Below are 20,201 nucleotides of genomic sequence, written 5' to 3' on the forward strand. Positions count from 1 at the left end.
TAACTATCCTAAATATATATGCACCCAATACATGAGCACCCAGATTCATAAAGCAAGTCCTTAGAGACTTACAAAGAGACTTAGACTCCCACACAATAATAATGGGAGACTTTAACACCCACTCTCAAATGAGACAGATCAACGAGACAGAAGGTTAACAAGAACATCCAGGACTTGAACTCAGCTCTGCACCAAGCAGACCTAATAGACATCCACAGAACTCTCCACCCCAAATCAACAGAATATACATTCTTCTCAGGACCATATCACACTTATTCTAAAATTGACCACATAATTGGAAGTAAAGCACTCCTCAGCAAATGTAAAAGAACAGAAATCACAACAAACTGTCTCTCAGACCACAGTGCAATCAAATTAAAACTCAGGATTAAGAAACTAACTCAAAACCGCACAACTACATGGAAACTGAACAACCTGCTCCTGAGTGACTACTGGGTAAATAACAAAATGAAGGGAGAAATAAAGATGTTCTTTGAAACCAATGAGAACAAAGACACAACGTACCAGAACCTCTAGAACACATTTAAAGCAGTGTGTAGATGGAAATGTTGTGCCCGAAGTCGCGAGACCCCAGTAAGTGACCACCAGAGTCCAGAGTCAAAGCCAAATAGCCGGGGTCGCTTGATTACGAGTTCGAGCCCGGACCTCTCCACTTTATACAATGGCAGGTAAAGAGAGAGGCCCCGGCTGCTGTTTTAGGGTTTCTTTTATAACAAGGTACAAACAAGTCACAGAGAATAGTTACACGCTTATTATTGGTTAACATTTAAAGTTGAACATTCGGCAGTTTCTGGCTGGTTCCCGCCTTTTTCGCAACCTCAAACGGCTGGGGGTTTTCCAGATAAGTTGTTTGTGTAAGCCCGGGGGTGGTCACATGCATGTATGTTGCAACCTCAAACGGCTAGGGGTTTTCTAGATAAGTTGTTTGTGTAAGCCCGGGGGTGGTCACATGCATGTATGTTTAGAATTTTTCCCTTAGGGGCTTTCTATCTCATTCCCCCCTTTTAGTTGTGTCTTCAAGAGCCAATCTTGGGTCTTATATGTTTGTTTCAATTGTTTTATTGATGATGGGTTGATATTGCATTCTAAGGACCATTAACTGGACAGTGTTGATTCTATCTTTGACAGAGTTTATTATTCTGTTTAGTATGCATGGCCCTATGGTGAGGAGGAGGAGTAGGCTTAGCAATGGTCCTGCTAGGGGCATTAAGAGGGAGTACATGGAGGAGCTCCACCAACTATCAGCTGTGGAATTGAATTTTTGTTTTTGTAGTTCTAGGCTGAGTTTGTGTAGCTGTTGGACCCTCGTCTACACTAACCCAGATTCATTTATGTAAAAACAGCAGTCTTCTTTGAGAAAAAGGCAAGTTCCCCCTTTTTCAGCAGTAAGCAGGTCTAGGGCGCGCCGATTTTGCAAAGTAACTTGGGCGAGGGAGGTCAGTTGCCTTTGTAATGAGGCTAGGGATTCGGCTGAAGCTTCCATTGCTATGGAGAATTGTTGGGAGAGCTTAGCGGTAGTAACGAGAGCGTGGCCTAGGGCTCCTCCTGCTAACCCTGCCGCTATTACGGATGTGGTGAGTGAGACACCAGCTACTAAGGGAAGAAATATAGCCCTTTTTGTCCTGAAGGAAGGCACATAGTCTCCTTCTAGATATTCAGCAGGGGTTCGCAGGGTTAGTTGGGGAACTATTGTAACAGGGAGACATAGGAGGCTCTTAGTGGCCTGAACAGTGAGATTTTTATATAGAGTTCCATTACACCAGAAGAATGAGCCATGAGGGGCATACAGAGTGGAGTTGGGAGGAGAGGTTATGTTGCAAAGGGAGGTGCTAGCATGGAGGGTGGTTTGGATCTGAACAAGTGAGCGCCATAGATGGAGGCGGCTGCTAGGCCACTTTGTCCCAGATGTCATGTACATGGCCCCCTTCTGTTGGGAGGTCCAACGGGAGTCCCAGGGATCCCAGATAACCCATGTGTAGCCTGTGGCAGTTTTAAAAAAATTATGGGAATTCCACACTTGGCTCGAGAGGGTTTCTGAGGCCGTGAGAGTCTTGACAGTGTGGATTTCACATGAGCTATAGGGGCAACCGACGCTTTGTTCAACCCATGTGTTTTTACAATAGGGGATTTGTTGGTCAAAGAGAAAGCAAATAGCTGGGGTGACTTTTCCCGGTTGTGCCTGGAAATCAGTAAAATTAACATAGATAGGAGAGCTACAACCTTGAGGGGGGCAATCAGCTGTGGCCAGAAGATGGCCTTGTACCTGTGTCTGAGTGTAGTTGGTCCAATTCTCTGTCAGGAAAAAATGCCAGGCAAACGGGGATGAAGCCTGCTGTGCTTGGATTTTCCAGCTGAAGGCCCGCAAAAGCAAGAGTGTCACAAAGGAGATGGACACCATAATTACAGTTGTTGACTGCGCAGAGTGAGTTTTAAAGGGTTGTCTTTAGTCCGGTCAATTGTCCAGGCTGCGGTTTTCTCTGTGGAGGGCCTGACGAAGTCTGAGAGGGGGTCCACTGGCTTGGCGTGGGTGTAGTGGATCCAGGCAGCGATTCCTTCTACCTTGAGTGCTGTTGGCGTGGTTAGGATCACCTGGAACGGCCCTTTCCACCTTGGTTCTAAGGTTTCTTGTCGGTGTCGCTTGATGAGAACCCAGTCTCCTGGCCGGATCTGGTGTGGAACGGGTGGAGGTCCTGTTTTGTATAGTTCTCTTAGTTTAAGCCAGATTTCTTCATGAATTTTCTGTAAGGCTTGTAGGGAAAATAAGAGTTCAACACCATCATCGACATCAGATTTGATGAGATTGTCTTTTAGGTTAGGGACAATTAGGGGGAGGTCTGCCATACATTATTTCATAAGGGGTGAGACCTAATCTGTAAGGGGAGTTTCTTGCCCTGAACAGGGAGTAGGGGAGAAGGACTACCCAGTTAGCGCCAGTCTCCATGGTCAATTTAGTTAGGGTCTCCTTTAATGTTCTGTTCATTCTTTCTACCTGTCCTGAGCTTTGGGGGCGATATGCACAATGTAATTTCCAATTTGCCCCGAGAATGGAAGCGGACCCTGACTTACCTTGGCGATGAAGGCCGGCCCGTTGTCCGACCCTATCATAGCTGGGAAGCCATGCCTGGGCAAGATTTCTTCTAGGATTTTCTTGGCTACGACTTGGGCAGTTTTCTTTTTGGTTGGGAAGGCTTCTGTCCATCCTGAAAAAGTATCTACAAAAACTAGTAGGTATTTGTATCCATATTTTCCTGGTTTTATTTCAGTGAAGTCAATTTCCCAATAAGCCCCAGGTCTATTTCCTCTTTGTCTTTTTCCAGTGGTTTGGGGTTGGTTTCCTGCATTATTGAGTTGGCATACTACACAATTTTTAGTCACTTGTTCAACTTTTTTAGAAGCATCTCTGATTTTTAGTTTTGAGTGTCTTATTAAGTCCAATATTCGCCTTGAGCCTAAATGGGTACTATGATGGATTTGTTCTAGTACCCGTTGTCCTAATTTGTCTGGGAGAATAATGTTGTTTTTACAGTCTTTCCACCACTTGTCGTGGATCTGAGCCATAGGGAGCTCGTTTATCCACTGGAGGTCGCTCTCTGAGTACTCCGGGTTAGAGGGTAGCTCTGGGGGCCCCGGGTCAGGCAGCTGAAGAGCTAGGAGCTGTGAAGGGGTTTGAACCACATTTTTAGCAGTCTGATCAGCCAGGTTATTTCCCCAGGAGACCATGTCAGTTATTCTTTGGTGTCCTGGACAGTGGACAATCGCCAATTTTCTGGGTTCCCAGAGGGCAGCTAATAAGGCCAGGACTTCTTTTTTGTTTTTAATGTCTTTTCCTTCTGCCGTGAGGAGCCCTCTTTCCCTATATATTGCTCCATGTATGTGAGCGGTGGCAAAGGCATATCGGCTGTTAGTTTTTGGTCTTTCCCCAATTTTAAGGCCTGAGTCAACGCCACCAGTTCAGCCTTTTGGGCCGACGTTCCCGGGGACAAGGGTTCTGCCCAAATGACTTTGGTTTCTGAGGTTACCGCCGCTCCCGCGTACCTTTGTCCTTGGTGGACGAAACTGCTTCCATCGGTGAACCAGACGAGGTCAGCGTCTGGCAGTGGCCGGTCCTGTAGGTCTTCTCCGACTCCATGTACCTGGGCCAATATCTCGGAGCAGTCGTGGAGTGGGCTCTCCAAGTCCGGATTTGGCAGTAGGGACGCGGGGTTTAGGGCCGTTGGAGGCATGAAAGTTATTCTGAAGGGGTTTAGTAGCAGTCCCTGGTAGTGGGTGAGCTGGGCATTGCTAAGCCACCGATCAGGTGGCTGTCTGAGTACGCCTTCAATGGCATGTGGGGTAGTGACCTGCAATTCTTGGCCCATGGTCAGTTTATCAGCGTCTTTGACCATTAAGGCAGTGGCCGCGATTACCCGGAGGCAAGGAGGCCACCCAGCAGCCACTGAGTCCAGTTTCTTCGACATATATGCAACCGGTCTCCACCAAGGACCTAAATACTGAGTCAATATTGCTTTGGCTACACCCCGGCTTTCGTCCACGTATAGGTGGAATGGCTTGGAGACATCAGGGAGTCCCAACGCAGGGGCTGATAGCAGAGCAGTTTTGATTTGTTGGAAAGCCAGCTCAGCCTCTTCTGTCCAATTAAAGGGCTACTGCTCTTTTGTTGCCTGGTATAGTGGCTTAGCCGATTCAGCAAAGCCCGGTATCCAGAGTCTACAGAACCCTGCCGACCCCAAGAACTCTCTTACTTGTCGTGTTGATTGGGGTCTAGGGATACGTAGAACAGTCTTTTTTTGGGCATCCGTCAACCAGCATTGCCCCCCTTTTAACAGGTATCCTAGGTAGGTTACCTCTGATTTGCAGATCTGAGCCTTCTTTGCCGAGGCTCAGTAGCCTAGATCTCCCAAAGCCTTTAGGAGGCTTTCGGTTCCTTGTAGGCAGGCCTCTGGGGATTCAGCAGCTATTAAAAGATCATCAACATACTGTAAAAGAGTGATCTCAGGGTGCTGTCGCCGGTACTTACCCAGATCTTCGTGGAGGGCCTCGTCGAACAGAGTTGGGGAGTTTTTGAATCCCTGTGGTAGCCTGGTCCACGTTAGCTGGCCATTTATGCCCCTCTCGGGATCTGTCCATTCGAATGCAAAAAGTTCCTGACTCTTAGGGGCTAAAGGCAGGCTGAAAAAGGCATCTTTTAAATCCAGGACGGTGTACCACTGTTTTTCAGGGCTTAAGGTGCTTAATAGAGTGTATTGGTTTGGCACAGTGGGGTGAATGTCCATGACTCTTTTGTTGACTTCTCTTAGGTCTTGTACTGGCCTATAATCTTTACTGTTAGGTTTGCATACCGGCAGCAACGGGGTGTTCCACGCTGAGTGGCAGGTGCGTAGAACTCCCTGATCTAGGAGCCGCCAGATGTGTGGTGTAATACCTTCTCTGGCTTCTAGGGGCATCGGGTACTACCGTACCCGAACAGGATCCGTCCCAGGTTTAACTTCAACAAATATGGCAGGACAGTGTTTTGCCAGTCCCAAACCTCCTGTTTCTGCCCAGGCCTCTGGGAAGCGCTGTAGCCAGGGGCCGATATTCTGGTCAGGAGGTGCCGGTTCCTGATGGAGTCTATACTCATTTTCTAGGGCAGTTGTGAGGACAGATATTGGCTTGTCTTGAGAATCGGTTACTTTGGGGCCCCCTGGTTGGAAATGGATTTGGGCTCCCATTTTTGTCAGCAGATCTCTCCCTAATAGAGGACAAGGGCTCTCGGGAATAACCAGGAAGGAGTGGGTTACCTCCTCCGTTCCCAGATTTACAGTTCTTTGAGTTGCCCAAGGGTATCTTTTAACTCCTGTGGCCCCTTGTACCCAGGATAAGTTATTAGATAATTTCCCGTAAGGCTTGACCAAGACTGAATGCTATGCCCCGGTATCGACCAGAAACTGAACCGGGGACCCCTCCACTTGTAGAGTTACCCTAGGTTCGGGAAGGGGGTCCGAACCCCATCTTCCCTAGTCATCTTGGGTTACTAATATTGATGAGGCCTTGGGCTGCCATTGTTCTTGCCCCAGTTGGCGCTGTTTTTTCTTGGGGCAATCTTTTACCCAGTGACCCGTTTCCTTGCAGTATGCACATTGATCTTTCTTTAAGTTGTGTCTAGGACTACGCTTGGGTTGGGCACCCTCTGACTGTAACTGTTCTTTCTGAACTACTGCGGATAAGACTTTGGTCATTTTTTCAGTGGCCCTAATCTGTCTCTCTTCTGGGAGATCTCTATTATTGTATACTTTTTGGGCGCTTCGGAGGAGGTCCTGGACTTGTTTTCCCTCTACATCTTCTAATTTTTGGAGTTTCTTTTTAATGTCCGGAGCTGCCTGATTTACAAAAGACATGACAACAGCTGCCTGGTTTTCGGATGCCTCCGGGTCCATGGGGGTAAACTGTCTAAAGGCTTCCATCAATCTTTCTAGATAGGTAGCTGGGCTTTCTGTTTTTCCCTGTAACACGGAATATACCTTGGCCAAATTGGTGGGCTTGCGAGCGGCAGCCCGGAGACCCGCCATTAGAGTCTGGCAATAAACGAGTAGCCTTCCCCTACCTTCTGCCGTGTTGTAGTCCCATGCAGGTCTGGTCAAGGGAAAGGCAGCATTAATGAGGTCAGAGTTGGCAGTAGGTTGGCCATCATCTCCCGGAACCAGTTTTCTGGCCTCTACCTGTATTCTTTCTCGTTCCTCTGTTGTGAACAAAATTCTGAGGAGTTGTTGACAATCATCCCAGGTTGGTTGATGGGTAAACATAACACTGTCTAAAAGAGCTGTTAAATCTTTAGGGTTCTCAGAAAACCGAGCATTCTGGGTTTTCCAGTTGTACAGGTCACTAGTGGAGAATGGCCAGTACTGGAGTCTAGGGTTGCCCGTGTCATCGGGGGGTCCTATTTCCCTTGGGGAGAGCCACAGTGGAATCAGGGGGGCGTGAGCTTATTTCCTGTTGAGCGCGTCCGTGCGTCTGCCCCGCCGGCCCCCCAGAGTTACTTTCACTTTCGACGGCCCCGGCTGCAGCAGCAACTGCTGCTTCCCACTCTTCGAGGTCCCCTGGGGGGGCTGGGGGCTGAGGGCCAGGAGGGGGATGATAAGGCGGGGGTTCTAAAAGCAGGGGATCCTGACTGTCTTCTAACACAGGGGGTGGGGGAGCGGACGGTGTTTTTGGCCTACGGGAGTGTTCTGTCGACTGTACGACCAGAGCCCTACATGGCTCTGGCGTCAGCACAAAAGGAGTTAGCCAAGGGGGTGGGTTTTCCACAAGGTCTTGCCACACCAGGATGTAAGGGATCTGATCAGGATGTCCTGACAGCCCCGGCAGGACAATTTTTGATTTTACCTTAATGATAATGGGGAGACAGAAGGTCCCCTCAGCTGGCCACCCTACACCGAAGGTGGGCCATTCCGAGTGGCAGAAAGTTACCAATTTCCCTTTTCTGAGTTCTATGCTAAGGTCATGGCCCCTTGCCTTAACATCTTTAAAGTTATTTATAAGAATGGAGAGTGGAGTACTCTGGCTATTACCCATGGTAGTAGAATCCTAGAGATAGAGAAAAGAGAGATATAGAAAAGAGAGATAGAGAAAAGAGTAAAACCAGAAGTATTGTACTCTTTTTTTTTTTTTCCTTGCCAAGTAGGTCCTGAAAATGAAAGTAAGTTAAGTAATTAACATAACAATAGTCGCCAGCGTGACTCGGATTTAGCTCCCGATCAGAACCAGATGGGCTAATAAATACAGAGCCCAAGATGGGTGCCGGGGGACGTCTCCCACCAGCCCCTGGTGGCTGTCTTATAGCGCGTCCGCCAAGACTATGCCGACCACCGATACAGACCCCGCGGGATTTTTCCAGATGACACAGAGACTACAGACAACACAGAGACTCAAGCCAGCCGACTTACCGAATCTGCTCACAGCGACGACCCGTTGACCTGGGGTCTGGTGGGCTTAGGGGAATCCCGGACGAGCCCCCAAATGTTGTGCCCGAAGTCACGAGACCCCAGTAAGTGACCACCAGAGTCCAGAGTCAAAGCCAAATAGCTGGGGTTGCTTGATTATGAGTTCGAACCTGGACCTCTCCGCTTTATACAATGGCAGGTAAAGAGAGAGGCCCCGGCTGCTGTTTTAGGGTTTCTTTTATAGCGAGGTACAAACAAGTCACAGAGAAACAGTAGTTACAAGCTTATTATTGGTTAACATTTAAAGTTGAACATTCGGCAGTTTCTGGCTGGTCCTCGCCTTTTTCACAACCTCAAACGGCTGGGGGTTTTCCAGATAAGTTGTTTGTGTAAGCCCGGGGGGTGGTCACATGCATGTATGTTGCAACCTCAAACGGCTAGGGGTTTTCTAGATAAGGTGTTTGTGTAAGCCTGGGGGGTGGTCACATGCATGTATGTTTAGAATTTTTCCCTTAGGGGCTTTCTATCTAAGAAATTTATAGCACTAAATGGCTGCAAGAGAAAGCAGGAAAGATCTAAAATCGACACCCTAACATCACAATTAAACAAACTAGAGAAGCAGGAGCAAACAAATTCAAAAGCTAGCAGAAGACAAGAAATAACTATGATCAGAGCAGAACTGAAGGAGATAGAGACACAAAAAAACCTTCAAAAAATCCATGAATCCAGGGGCTGGTTTTTTGAAAAGATCAACAAAATTGATAGACTGCTAGCAAGAATAATAAAGAAGAAAAGAGAGAAGAATCAAATAGACGCAATAAAAAATGATAAAGGGATATCAGCACTGATACCACAGAAATACAAACTACCATTAGACAATACTATAAACACCTCTACACAAATAAACTAGAAAATCTAGAAGAAATGGATAAATTCCTGGACATATACACCCTCCCAAGACTAAATCAGGAAGAAGTTGTATCTCTGAATAGACCAATAACAGGCTCTGAAATTAAGGCAATAATTAATAGCCTACCAACCAAAAAAAGTCCAGGACCAGATGGATTCACAGCCAAATTCTACCAGAGGTATGAAGAGGAGCTGATACCATTCCTTCTGAAACTATTCCAATCAACGGAAAAAGAGGGAATACTCCCTAACTCATTTTATGAGGCCAACACCATCCTGATACCAAAGCCTGGTAGAGACACAACAAAAAAAGAGAATTTTAGACCAATATCCCTGATGAACATCAATGCAAAAATTCTCAATAAAATACTGGCAAACCAAATCCAGCAGCACATCAAAAAGCTTATCCACCACGATCAAGTTGGCTTCATCCCTGGGATGCAAAGCTGGTTCAGCATACACAAATCAATAAATATAATCCATCACATAAACAGAACCAATGACAAAAACCACATGATTATTGCAATAGATGCAGAAAAGGCCTTTGACAAAATTCAACAGCCCTTCATGCTAAAAAATCTCAATAAACTATTGATGGTATGGATGGAACATATCTCAAAATAACAAGAGCTACTTATGGCAAATCCACAGCCAATATCATACTGAATGGGCAAAAACTTGAAGCATTCCCTTTGAAAACTGGCACAAGACAAGGATGCCCTCTCTCACCACTCCTATTCAACATAGTGTTGGAAGTTCTGGTCAGGGCAATCAGGCAAGAGAAAGAAATAGAGGGTATTCAATTAGGAGATGAGGAAGCCAAATTGTCCCTGTTTGCAGATGACATAATTGAGTATTTAGAAAACCCCATAGTCTCAGCCCCAAATCTCCTTAAGCAACTTCAGCAAAGTCTCAGGATACAAAATCAATGTGCAAAAATCACAAGCATTCCTACACACCATTAACAGACAAACAGAGAGCCAAATCATGAGTGAACTGCCATTCAAAATTGCTACAAAGAGAATAAAATACCTAGGAATCCAACTTAAAAGGGATGTGAAGGACCTCTTCAAGGAGAACTACAAACCACTGCTCAACAAAATAAAAGAGGACACAAACAAATGGAAGAATATTCCATGCTCATGGATAGGAAGAATCAACATCATGAAAATGGCCATACCACCCAAAATAATTTATAGATTCAATGCCATCCCCATCAAGCTACCAATGACTTTCTTCACAGAATTGGAAAAAACTATTTTAAAGTTCATACGGAACCAAAAAAGAGCCCACATTGCCAAGACAATTCTAAGCAAAAAGAACAAAGCTGGAGGCATCACGCTACCTGACTTCAAACTATACTACAAGGCTACAGTAACCAAAACAGCATGGTACTGGTACCAAAACAGATATATAGACCAATGGAATAGAACAGAGGCCTCAGAAATAACACCAGACATCTACAATCATCTGATCTTTGATAAACCTGACAAAAATAAGAAATGGGGAAAGGATTCCCTATTTAATAAATGGTGCTGGGAAAACTGGCTAGTTATATGTAGAAAGTTGAAATTGGATCCCTTCCTCACACCTTATACAAAAGTTAATTCAAGATGGATTAAAGACTTAAATGTTAGACCTAAAACCATAAAAACCCTAGAAGAAAACCTAGGCAATACCATTCAGGACATACACATGAGCAAGGACTTCATGACTAAAACACTAAAAGCAATGGCAACAAAAGCCAAAATAGACAAATGGGATCTAATAGCTTCTGTACGGCAAAAGAAACTACCATTAGAGTGAACAGGCAACCTACAGAATGGGAGAAACTTTTTGCAATCTACCCTTCGGACAAAGGGCTAATATCCAGAATCTATAAATAACTCATACAAATTTATAAGAAAAAAACAACCCTATCAAAAAGTGGGAAAAGGATATGAACAAACACTTCTCAAAAGAAGACATCTATGCAGCCAACAGACACATGGAAAAAATGCTCATCATCACTGGTCATCAGAGAAATGCAAGTCAAAACCACAATGAGATAACATCTCACGCCAGTTAGAATGGTGATCATTAAAAAGTCAGGAAACAACAGATACTGGAGAGGATGTGGAGAAATAGTTAACGCTTTTACACTGTTGGTGGGAGTGTAAATTAGTTCAACCATTATGGAAGACAGTGTGGTGATTCCTCAAGGATCTAGAACTAGAATTGCCATTTGACCCAGCAATCCCATTACTGGGTATATACCCAAAGGATTATAAATCATGCTACTATAAAGACACATGCACACGTATGTTTATTGCGGTACTATTCATAATAGCAAAGACTTGGAACCAACCCAAATGTCCATCAGTTATAGACTGGATTAAGAAACTGTGGCATGTATACACCATGGAATATTATGCAGCCATAAAAAGGACGAGCTCATGTCCTTTGCAGGGACATGGACAAAGCTGGAAACCATCATCCTCAGTAAACTATCCCAAGGACAGAAAACCAAACACCACATGTTCTCACCCATAGGTGGGAACTGAACAATGAGATCACTTGGACACAGGGCAGGCAACATCACACACCAGGGCCTGTGGGAGGGATAGCATTAGGAGAAATACTTAGTGTAAATGATGAGTTGATGGGTGCAGCAAACGAACATGTCACATGTATACGTAAGTATCAAACCTGAATGTTGTGCACATGTACCCTAGAACTTAAAGTATAAAAAAAAGACAACTTCATTTATAGAACTTCTCAACTAAAAAAAAAAAAAGTATTTAACTTGTAAAAATTGCTCTCTCCAGTACTTAACACTTCCTTCTTTAGAATTATAAAAACAAATGATAAACAAACTAAAAACATTATTCCATGTCATTATTACTGCATTTATTCAGTGTCAAAAGTAACATTTGTTAATATTACCACCAATCTCCTCAGGAAAATCTTTTAAAGTATTGCAAAGTTGTCAAGCTCAATATGGTGGATATTCATTTTCCCAAATTTCACTTTTCACTTGAAAGCTGAGATTTTTATCATTGGCAACAAATTCTGTCTCTTAAAGTGACAGGCTCACTTTGTTTTCACAAAAATTATTGACAAAAACACAAGACTGAGTAAGCATAATTTGTCAGATTTTTTTAAGTAAAAATCGTATTCCATGGAAAAAGCAGTTAGTTCAGCTCACAATTCAATCACACAAGCACTGTGAGACTCCTATTATACTGTGATATGGAGCACAAGTGCTTTACTCTTATTTTTGTCACATAGAATATTAAAAAGACATGTACTGGCCGGGCGTTGTGGCTCACCTGAGGTCAGGAGGTTGAGACCAGCCTGGCCAACAAGGAGAAACCCTGTCTCTACTGAAAATAGAAAATAAAAAATAAAATAAAATAAGATAAAAAAGACATGCTCTTAAAGGTCAAGATTTAATAAAATTCATCATTTTTATTGCTTCAGTAAGGGCATTCTTATGTAAAACTGACTTTTTTTCCCCATGAGGGGACTCATCAGATTAGTTTACTCCGTTTATATAAGAAGCAACTTATGTCACATTCATTCCAAAAGCTCTTGGGATAATATCCTAACCCAAAATCCTTAATATTACCCCTACCTACAGTAATGGTCTTTAAATGTAATTACCTTCATAATCAGTTTTAAAAAAATAGAAGTTGAAAATTTCAAATATTCATAACGGCCTATTTGGGCTAGTTGAATCATCTTCTCTGGTAAGCTGGGGTGGATGATGTGGTTATGGCTTGCCTGGGAAATAAAATAAACAATAAATTTTTGACCTAATGCTCAAAATGCCCTTAGAGGCATTAATCAATTCCAGTTCTGACTCATTTCAGAGGCTTAGAGACAATAATTTAACTGCTCGTGTCACTGTTCCAGGAGGATACAAAGGGGCAAGGGTAATATAGCAGGGAAGAGGCCTCAGGAAGATAAAAGAAGGTCTCTGCTGGCCAGGCGCGGTGGCTCACGCCTGTAATCCCAACACTTTGGGAGGCCAAAGCGGGCAGATCACTAGGTTAGGAGATCGAGACCATCCTGGCTAACACGGTGAAACCCCATCTCTACTGAAAATACAAAAAATTAGCCTGGCGTGGTGGCAGGTGCCTGAGCTACTCTGGAGGCTGAGGCAGGAGAATAGCATGAATCCGGGAAGCGGAGCTTGCAGTGAGCTGAGATCACACCACTGCACTCAAGCCTGGGTGACAGAGCGAGACTCTGTCTCAAAAAAGGAAAAAAAAGGTTTCTGCTGGTCATGACTGGTCATACCCTCATTGGGATACAGCCACACCTCTGCCTGACCAGAGGTTTGGCTGTTAAGCCCAATGAGTTGAGAGGACAATAATCCTAAAGAGTCCCTCTCCTTGATGCCTCTGCCCCTTGCCGATCTCCTTAATTGGGCCTACTACCAGCACCAATCGGGTTGCTAACTTAATGGGTTGAATCCTGGGATATTAGTGGGCCTACATTTTACTAGTGAGAAAGGTTAATATGACTTAAAAGTAAGCTCCCACGCATTGTACTCCATATTCTCGCATCCATATCACATGGAGAGCAAGAGAGGGCTTGTCTCTTAGGAGAAAGGCTGATCAGGCTCCTCTTCTTCTCCTTCTTCAGTTGATCTTCAGTATGAGCAAGCAGGGTCAAGACCTACAGATCTAGTGATTTTTCTCTCCTCTTTCTTATTGTAAGCACATTGAATAGACTAGTCCCAAGATTCAGAATTGGGAAATGGAAAGACAGTAAAAGATTCTCTCCTAGTTAGCCTTCAAATCTAAATAACATGCTCAGATCTAGCTTATACAAGAAATCAGTGTACTGCATTTCTGTGGTTTGCAAAGCTACTATAAAGAGGCTGTTTGAGTCTCATTATCCTATTGAGAGTTTTGTGCAAAACTCCACCAGAAATCCCATGGAGGGCGGGAAGAGTCAGAGAACAATTTAAGCATTCCTCAGTCCTTGGTTTTAACACCATCATAATATCAAAAAGCCCTACCCAAAACCCTTTACACCTGTCTCTCCTATGTCTTATTCCTGTCAGCAGTGGCACCTAGTATAATGCCTATTTTGTAACATAATAAATGTGTACCACCCCAGGTACTATCATCAATGACTCCCTTTTTCTGGACAAATCTCAATCAAGCTCTTCAAACACAAAAGGGTACTGACTACAGAGAGCTGTAACCACTACAACCAGCATCTACTGAGCTTAGTGAACACCAGCTTATTTAATCATCACAATAACCTCACGATGGGGGTTGCATATTGTAACATCCATTTTACAGACGAGCAAACTGAATCTTAGAAAGGCCAAATAACTTGACCAAGATAATAAAGCCAGTATGCTGCACAGTGACAACTAGATATTTCCTTTTTTTTGAAACGGAGTCTCACTCTGTCACCCAGGCTGGAGTGCAGCGGCACGATCTGGGCTCACTGCTGGCTCCGCCTCCTGGGTTCACGCCATTCTCCTGCCTCAGCCTCCAGAGTAGCTGGGACTACAGGCACCCGCCACCATGCCTGGCTAATTTTTTGTATTTTTAGTAGAGACAGGGTTTCACTGTGTTAGCCAGGATGGTCTCAATCTCCTGACCTCACGATCTGCCTGCCTTGGCCTCCCAAAGTGCCGGGATTATAGGCGTGAGCCACCGCACCTATATCTAAGAAACTAGATATTTCTTAGAGTCATCATTCTATATCCCCTCTGAGTCTTTCGGGCATTTTTATGTCTGTAATCAAAAACAACAAGATATATGCTGATATTAGAATTACACAATAAAGATATTACCATTCACAATAAAGATTAAAAGAAATTTTCTAAGGAAAATTATTTGTAAAATATTCAGGATGGCAAAATTACCTGAAACCAACTAACCACCACTATTCTTGGTCTATTAATTTCTAAATAGTATACTTTGAAGATTCCAAGGAAGACATATGTCACTTATCCAAAGTTGTACTCATCTTGCTTTTAGGGTAATCAACATAATTCAGTGAAAATTAACTCTATACTGATGCTGTAGACTGAATTCTGTGTTTCCCCAACATTCATGTTAAAATTCTAACCCGCAGTGTGATGGCATTAGGAGGAGGAGACTTTAGAGAGTGAGGTCATAATGATGGAGACTACTGAGAGTTCTGTCACCCCTTCTGCCATGTAAGGACACAGCAAGAAGACAGCCATCTATGAACCAGGAAGTGGGCTCTCCCAGACAACAAATCTGCTGGCACCTTGATCTTGTACTTCCCAGCCTCCAGAACTGTGAGCAATAAACTTCTGTTGCTTATAAGCCACCCAGTCTATCGTATTCTGTTATAGCAGCCTGAGCTCCTAATGAATTGTCATCTTTAGCAGGACTAATGTCCTATTAATGACTTTTTTTAATGCACATTTTCCTGGGCATTTTACTGGGCAGGTCAGCACTGTGCTTGGATTCATACAGTCTTCTACAGATAATGAGCAGGTTCATCTATGTGTAAAAATCAATGTGTGGCTGAAGGAATGATGTTCATTTTTGCTTACGTCTTTTAGGCATAGAACACTATATGTTTCCAATCTGTTACTAACAACGATAATGACCCCAACTGATATTCTAGTTACTAGAATCTAGTTCTTAACAGCAACAAAGAAGCCAGTCAGCATTCAGGTTCCAAAATACATTTGCTAAATGATCAAGGGTCAAAGTTGCATTCATTTTTAGGCAAAGACTATTAACTAGCATTAGTGATCAGTTTATCCAACATTTCTGAGAAGGCTTCTGACTACTTTGTCATATGGCTTTAAAAAATTAGTCTTTGAATGGCTAGGCACAATGGCTCACGCCTGTAATCCCAGCACTTTGGGAGGCCAAGGTGGGTGGGTCACTTAAGGGCAGGAGTTCAAGACCAGCCTGGCCAATATGCTGAAACCCCATCTCTACTAAAAAAAAAAAAAATACAAAAAAATTGTCCGGACCTGGTGGCAGGAGCCTGTAATCCCAGCTACTTGGGAGGCTGAGGCAGGAGAATCGTTTGAACCTGGGAGGTGGAGGTTGCAGTGAGCTGAGATCACACCACTACACTCCAGCCTAGGTGATAGAGCAAGACTTTGTCTCAAAAAAAATAAAGTTCTTGAAAACAATCCAAGTAAAGTGTTCTGAAGGACTAAGCAAAATGTTGCATTGTACAAACTCTTTCACAGCCATGAGGCACTCCTCACAACAGTCCTGTGAGGGAGGCTGCTTTCTTATAATATTTCACAAACAGAGACAGTGAGGTAAAGTGAAAGGTATGGCAAAATGGGATCAACATAGATTAATGATTTTATTTCACTAAATTTGTTCAGGGATACATACTTCAGAAACGCTTAGAGAGGATTTTATCTATGGACTTGATGAAGAACTAAGATGGAACGAGACTGCCTGAAAAGTTGAGGTTTAAGACATACACACAGCCGCATAAGCACTGGGTATTTGCTTAAGGCATTTATGGAGGAGAACTGAAGTTATCATGATAATATCTTGCCAGAGGCATAAATCACCTCTCAGGCTTTCTTTTGAGGGTTCAAAAACAAAAAAAACTCACTTCATTTTATATGCAATTTAAAATCTGATCTTTAACAAGCAATCCTCTTTCCAGTCTTCATTTCTTTAATATTATCAAATAAAATGGCAGAGAGAAATTCCCTTTCATCCTCAATACTACCCATTAAGTATGCTCCGTCCTCCAAACAGCATGCTTCCCTTGAATAATATACAGCGGTTCCGAAATAGTTTGTTACTCTCTTTAGTAAAAACATCTACAAAATTAAATTTCTTAAATGTTGATGAACAATTAAGAGTGTTACACAGGGGAAAAAAAAACAAAAACAAAAAACCTTCCAAGGCCAGCCCAATCACTTCTTTTTAGATGTAAAAACTAAGGCCCATGGAGGTTAAGAGATATGTCCAAGATCATATTTAGTTAATGAAAGAGCTGGGATTAGGAAGAACCCAGTTATAGACACCTTCTCTCACCCAGTGTGATCCTTCTGGCTTCTGTAAGGAGGTACTGGTTTTGGTTCTCCTTTCTCAATGCTGGCTGACAAAGCCCAGCCAGAGCTACCTAATGAAGATACTGCTCACTGCCAAGCACACCAAGGGCACAGCCTTCAATAGGAGCCAAAGCTAAGGAGGCACTTGTCAATTCCCCCTCATGCCATGACACAAACATGAGCATCACAGACTCTTCCTGTCCTCTGGCTGCCTTCTGAGGCTTGCGGCTTTCCATGATGAAGAATGGAAACCGTGACACAACAGTGGCAACAGGCTTTTAGTATCATCTAGAAGCCTCCCCTCCCTCACATGGAGAGAAAACGTGAACCAGTGTTTTCCTCGTCTTCTGAGGTGCTCCAGTAGATGCCCCAGACAGGACAGCTCAACCTTCTCTGTGGCAGGATCAGAAATGACAGGAAATGCTTACAAACTGAATGCCGGTGGCTGCCACCATGACAGGCTGCGCATCATCCTACGAACAGACAAATCAGCTTCAGCACAGTTGGAGTTCCTGGGGGTATTCACTTCTACTCTTGCGCTGCTCAAAATGTCCAGGCTGTCCAGACTGAATCATAATCATAGCAATTCTTGATATTATTCTGCTCAGCAGGAGGGATAAGTGGTAACATCTCACTAATCAAAACACACAGGAGTTACTGTGTCTTTACAAGACATTCTACTTTGAAGGGACAATGGGAGGCGATAGGGCAAGGCATAACTAAAGAAGGTTAGAGAGGTGGCTCAGGGTATGAAGAAGAAGGTAGACACAGATATGTTCTTTTCACTTGAAGAGTGGATAGCGGATAAACTTGAAACAGCTTTTATTACTCACTTACATCCCTGGAAACCAACAGATGGGATCTCTCATTTCCAAGTTCTAATGTATTTCATGTTCATGCTCAGCTGCAGGACACCGGGTTTGCCAAATACCAATAAGCTGTAGAGAGTGAGGTGAGTATCAAGAATCTACAGCTAGATTGTCTCCCTCCACTGCACAAGGAAAGTGCTCACTTTAGGTGAATTTCCACAAAAGGCAGTAAGTATGTGGGTCCACAGACATGGACATGGAAGATAACCAGTGTTCATAAGAAATATTTCCTTTTTTAGTATAAAAAATACAGAGGCAACCCCTAAGGGTAATTTACATCTACTCTTTGAAAGGGCTCATTATGAGTACTGCAGTAACTAATTATTATCCTGCTGGATAGTCAACAGAATAGCTATTACGTTCAAATATTAAGGCAACCTAGAAAATAAACCTCAAGAAGGCTCTAGTCTGTTTCATTCTGATCGTTTTTGAAATCAGTCCTTGAATACTAGGCCCCAAAACTCTTGAGATGAAAAGTTTTGATTCCTATCAACCAGCCACCTTAGTGCCTGGGCTTCTTTCTTGGATTGTTCAAAGCTGGATATCCACATCTCTCGCAAAGATCTCAAAGGTGGAGCCCGGAGTGGTGAGAAAGCAAACACCGTGGGCTTTGGGCAACTCAGGTGGGTATCTTCTGCCTTCCATCTTTTGGGTGGTAAGCCCTGCATGAAGAGAAGAGACAAATGAATTTAAAACATGTGATAAGGAAGCACAATTCCCGTGTTCCTATCTCACAATAATGGAACGCAGCCCAGACTTTCCTTAAAGCAACAGCTTTACCCCATGGAGTTAAAGGGGAAAGAAAGCATCTCACATATTGCCTCACTTAATTCTTATGGCAAGCATATTAAATAGGTGCTACTACCCCATTTTACAGGAGTGGAAACTAAAGCACAAAAAAGTTACATAAATTGCCCCAAACAGTATATACTTAAGATCAAATGTCGTTCTCTTTAGATTTTAAAGCCTTCCCCTCTCCCTGGTTATTTATCTGTTGATTTGTTTATTCCTTTTCCCCCTATTATCCCACCCCTACCCTCCTCCCCATAGGCAAATATTTTAAGATATTTAACACAATTCTTTATATTTGCATGTAAGTGTATTTGAATACTCATTGCGAAATGTGTTCTCAATCTCTGGGCATTTATTTTTAATATACTTATATGTTATTGTATATTCCATTTGTTTGCTACTTTTTCACCAGGTACTGTTTTTATGTTTATCTATGTTGTCACATGTTACAACTAATCCCTTGTTTTTAATATATTTCCACTGCACTGAACTGTCCCCAGTACTAAGATGTTTCCACCCAACAATAATGATACCTGACATTTGCATAATACCTCCCAGCTTCAAAATGCCGCCACAAGCTTGGTCTGTGCTCAGTCTCAGCTTATTTCCATGGTCTCCTAACTAACTCCTTAATTCTTCGTTTGATCCTCTGCAGGCTGCACTCAGCAGCCCTTCTCATTCCAAGTTAAAGTCCAAGTCCTTAAAATGGTCTACATGTTCAGGATTTGACCTCCCAATAATTTAGAAGTGAGAAAGGGAGAAAATTTTAAAAAAGTAAAAGAGAAAAAGGGGAGACAGAAAAACTCCAGAATAACGGAGTGAACACACATATCCAATTTCATTTCCTCCAGAAACGCCATTAAAATGAGAGTAAAAGGACTGTTCTTGAAAGGCATTAACCTGTAAGAATTGGGAGAATGGAAGAGGGCAGAAGAGTAACAAAACATAGAAGTAGGAAAATGAACAACTTCACAGTGGGAAAACCTAGCACATGCCACCTGAACCAAGCAATCGAAGCTAATGTTACCAGTTACACATTATGTTGGTATAATGCATCCCCTGATACAGGGGTCCTCAGCTCCCAAGTCATGAACCAGTACTGTTCCGTAGCCTGTTAGGAATGGGGCTGCAGAGCAGGAGGTGAGCAGCACGCACGTGAGCATTGCCGCCTGAGCTCTGCCTCCTGTCAGCTCATCAGCGGCATTAGATTCTCCTAAGAGGGTGAACCTTATTGTGAACTGCACACACGAGGAATCCAGCTTGCTCACTCCTTATAAGCGTCTAATCTCCCACCCACCCACCGGTTTGTGGAAAAACTGTCTTCCACAAAATCAGTCTCTGGTGCCAAAAAGGTTGGGAACAGCTGCCCTAATAGGATGCAATGAGAACACATTTACCTCTGTGGTATTATTCCCCAAAATCCATAACCCAAGTGTTAACATGAGAAGACATTAGACAAACCATATGAAGGGACATTCTACAAAATACTGACCAGTACTCTTCAAAAGTTATTAAAAATAAGAAAAAGCTTGAGCAACCGTCACAGATTGGAGGAGACTAATGAAACGTGCTTGCTTAATTACAGCCTGGTATCCTGGATTTGATCCTAGAGCAGACAGAGGATGTTACAGAAATATGGCCAAATACGACTAAAGAGAAATATGA

General features: G+C 43.4%; 1 protein-coding gene across 4 annotated transcripts in view; it reads right to left on the minus strand.

The window, feature by feature from the left end:
- Positions 1–11,565: 11,565 nt before the first annotated feature.
- The window catches only part of FUT10 (fucosyltransferase 10), a 121,015-nt gene continuing 112,379 nt past the window's right edge, over positions 11,566–20,201 (minus strand). For 2 of the 4 annotated variants that reach the window (XM_033230662.1, XM_033230685.1), the window contains 2 exons: positions 18,246–18,406; positions 16,148–17,813 (listed from right to left, as the gene is read on the minus strand). In XM_033230662.1, the coding sequence (XP_033086553.1) occupies positions 17,741–17,813; positions 18,246–18,406 (234 nt within the window). In that variant the 3' untranslated portion in view covers positions 16,148–17,740. Of the gene's footprint in view, positions 12,615–16,147; positions 18,407–20,201 lie in introns of those variants that run through there. The other 2 variants (XM_033230677.1, XM_033230671.1) reach the window with 2 other exon arrangements.

Source organism: Trachypithecus francoisi, unplaced genomic scaffold (genome assembly GCF_009764315.1).
Source record: "Trachypithecus francoisi isolate TF-2019V2 unplaced genomic scaffold, Tfra_2.0 Contig01440, whole genome shotgun sequence".
NCBI lineage: Eukaryota > Metazoa > Chordata > Mammalia > Primates > Cercopithecidae > Trachypithecus > Trachypithecus francoisi.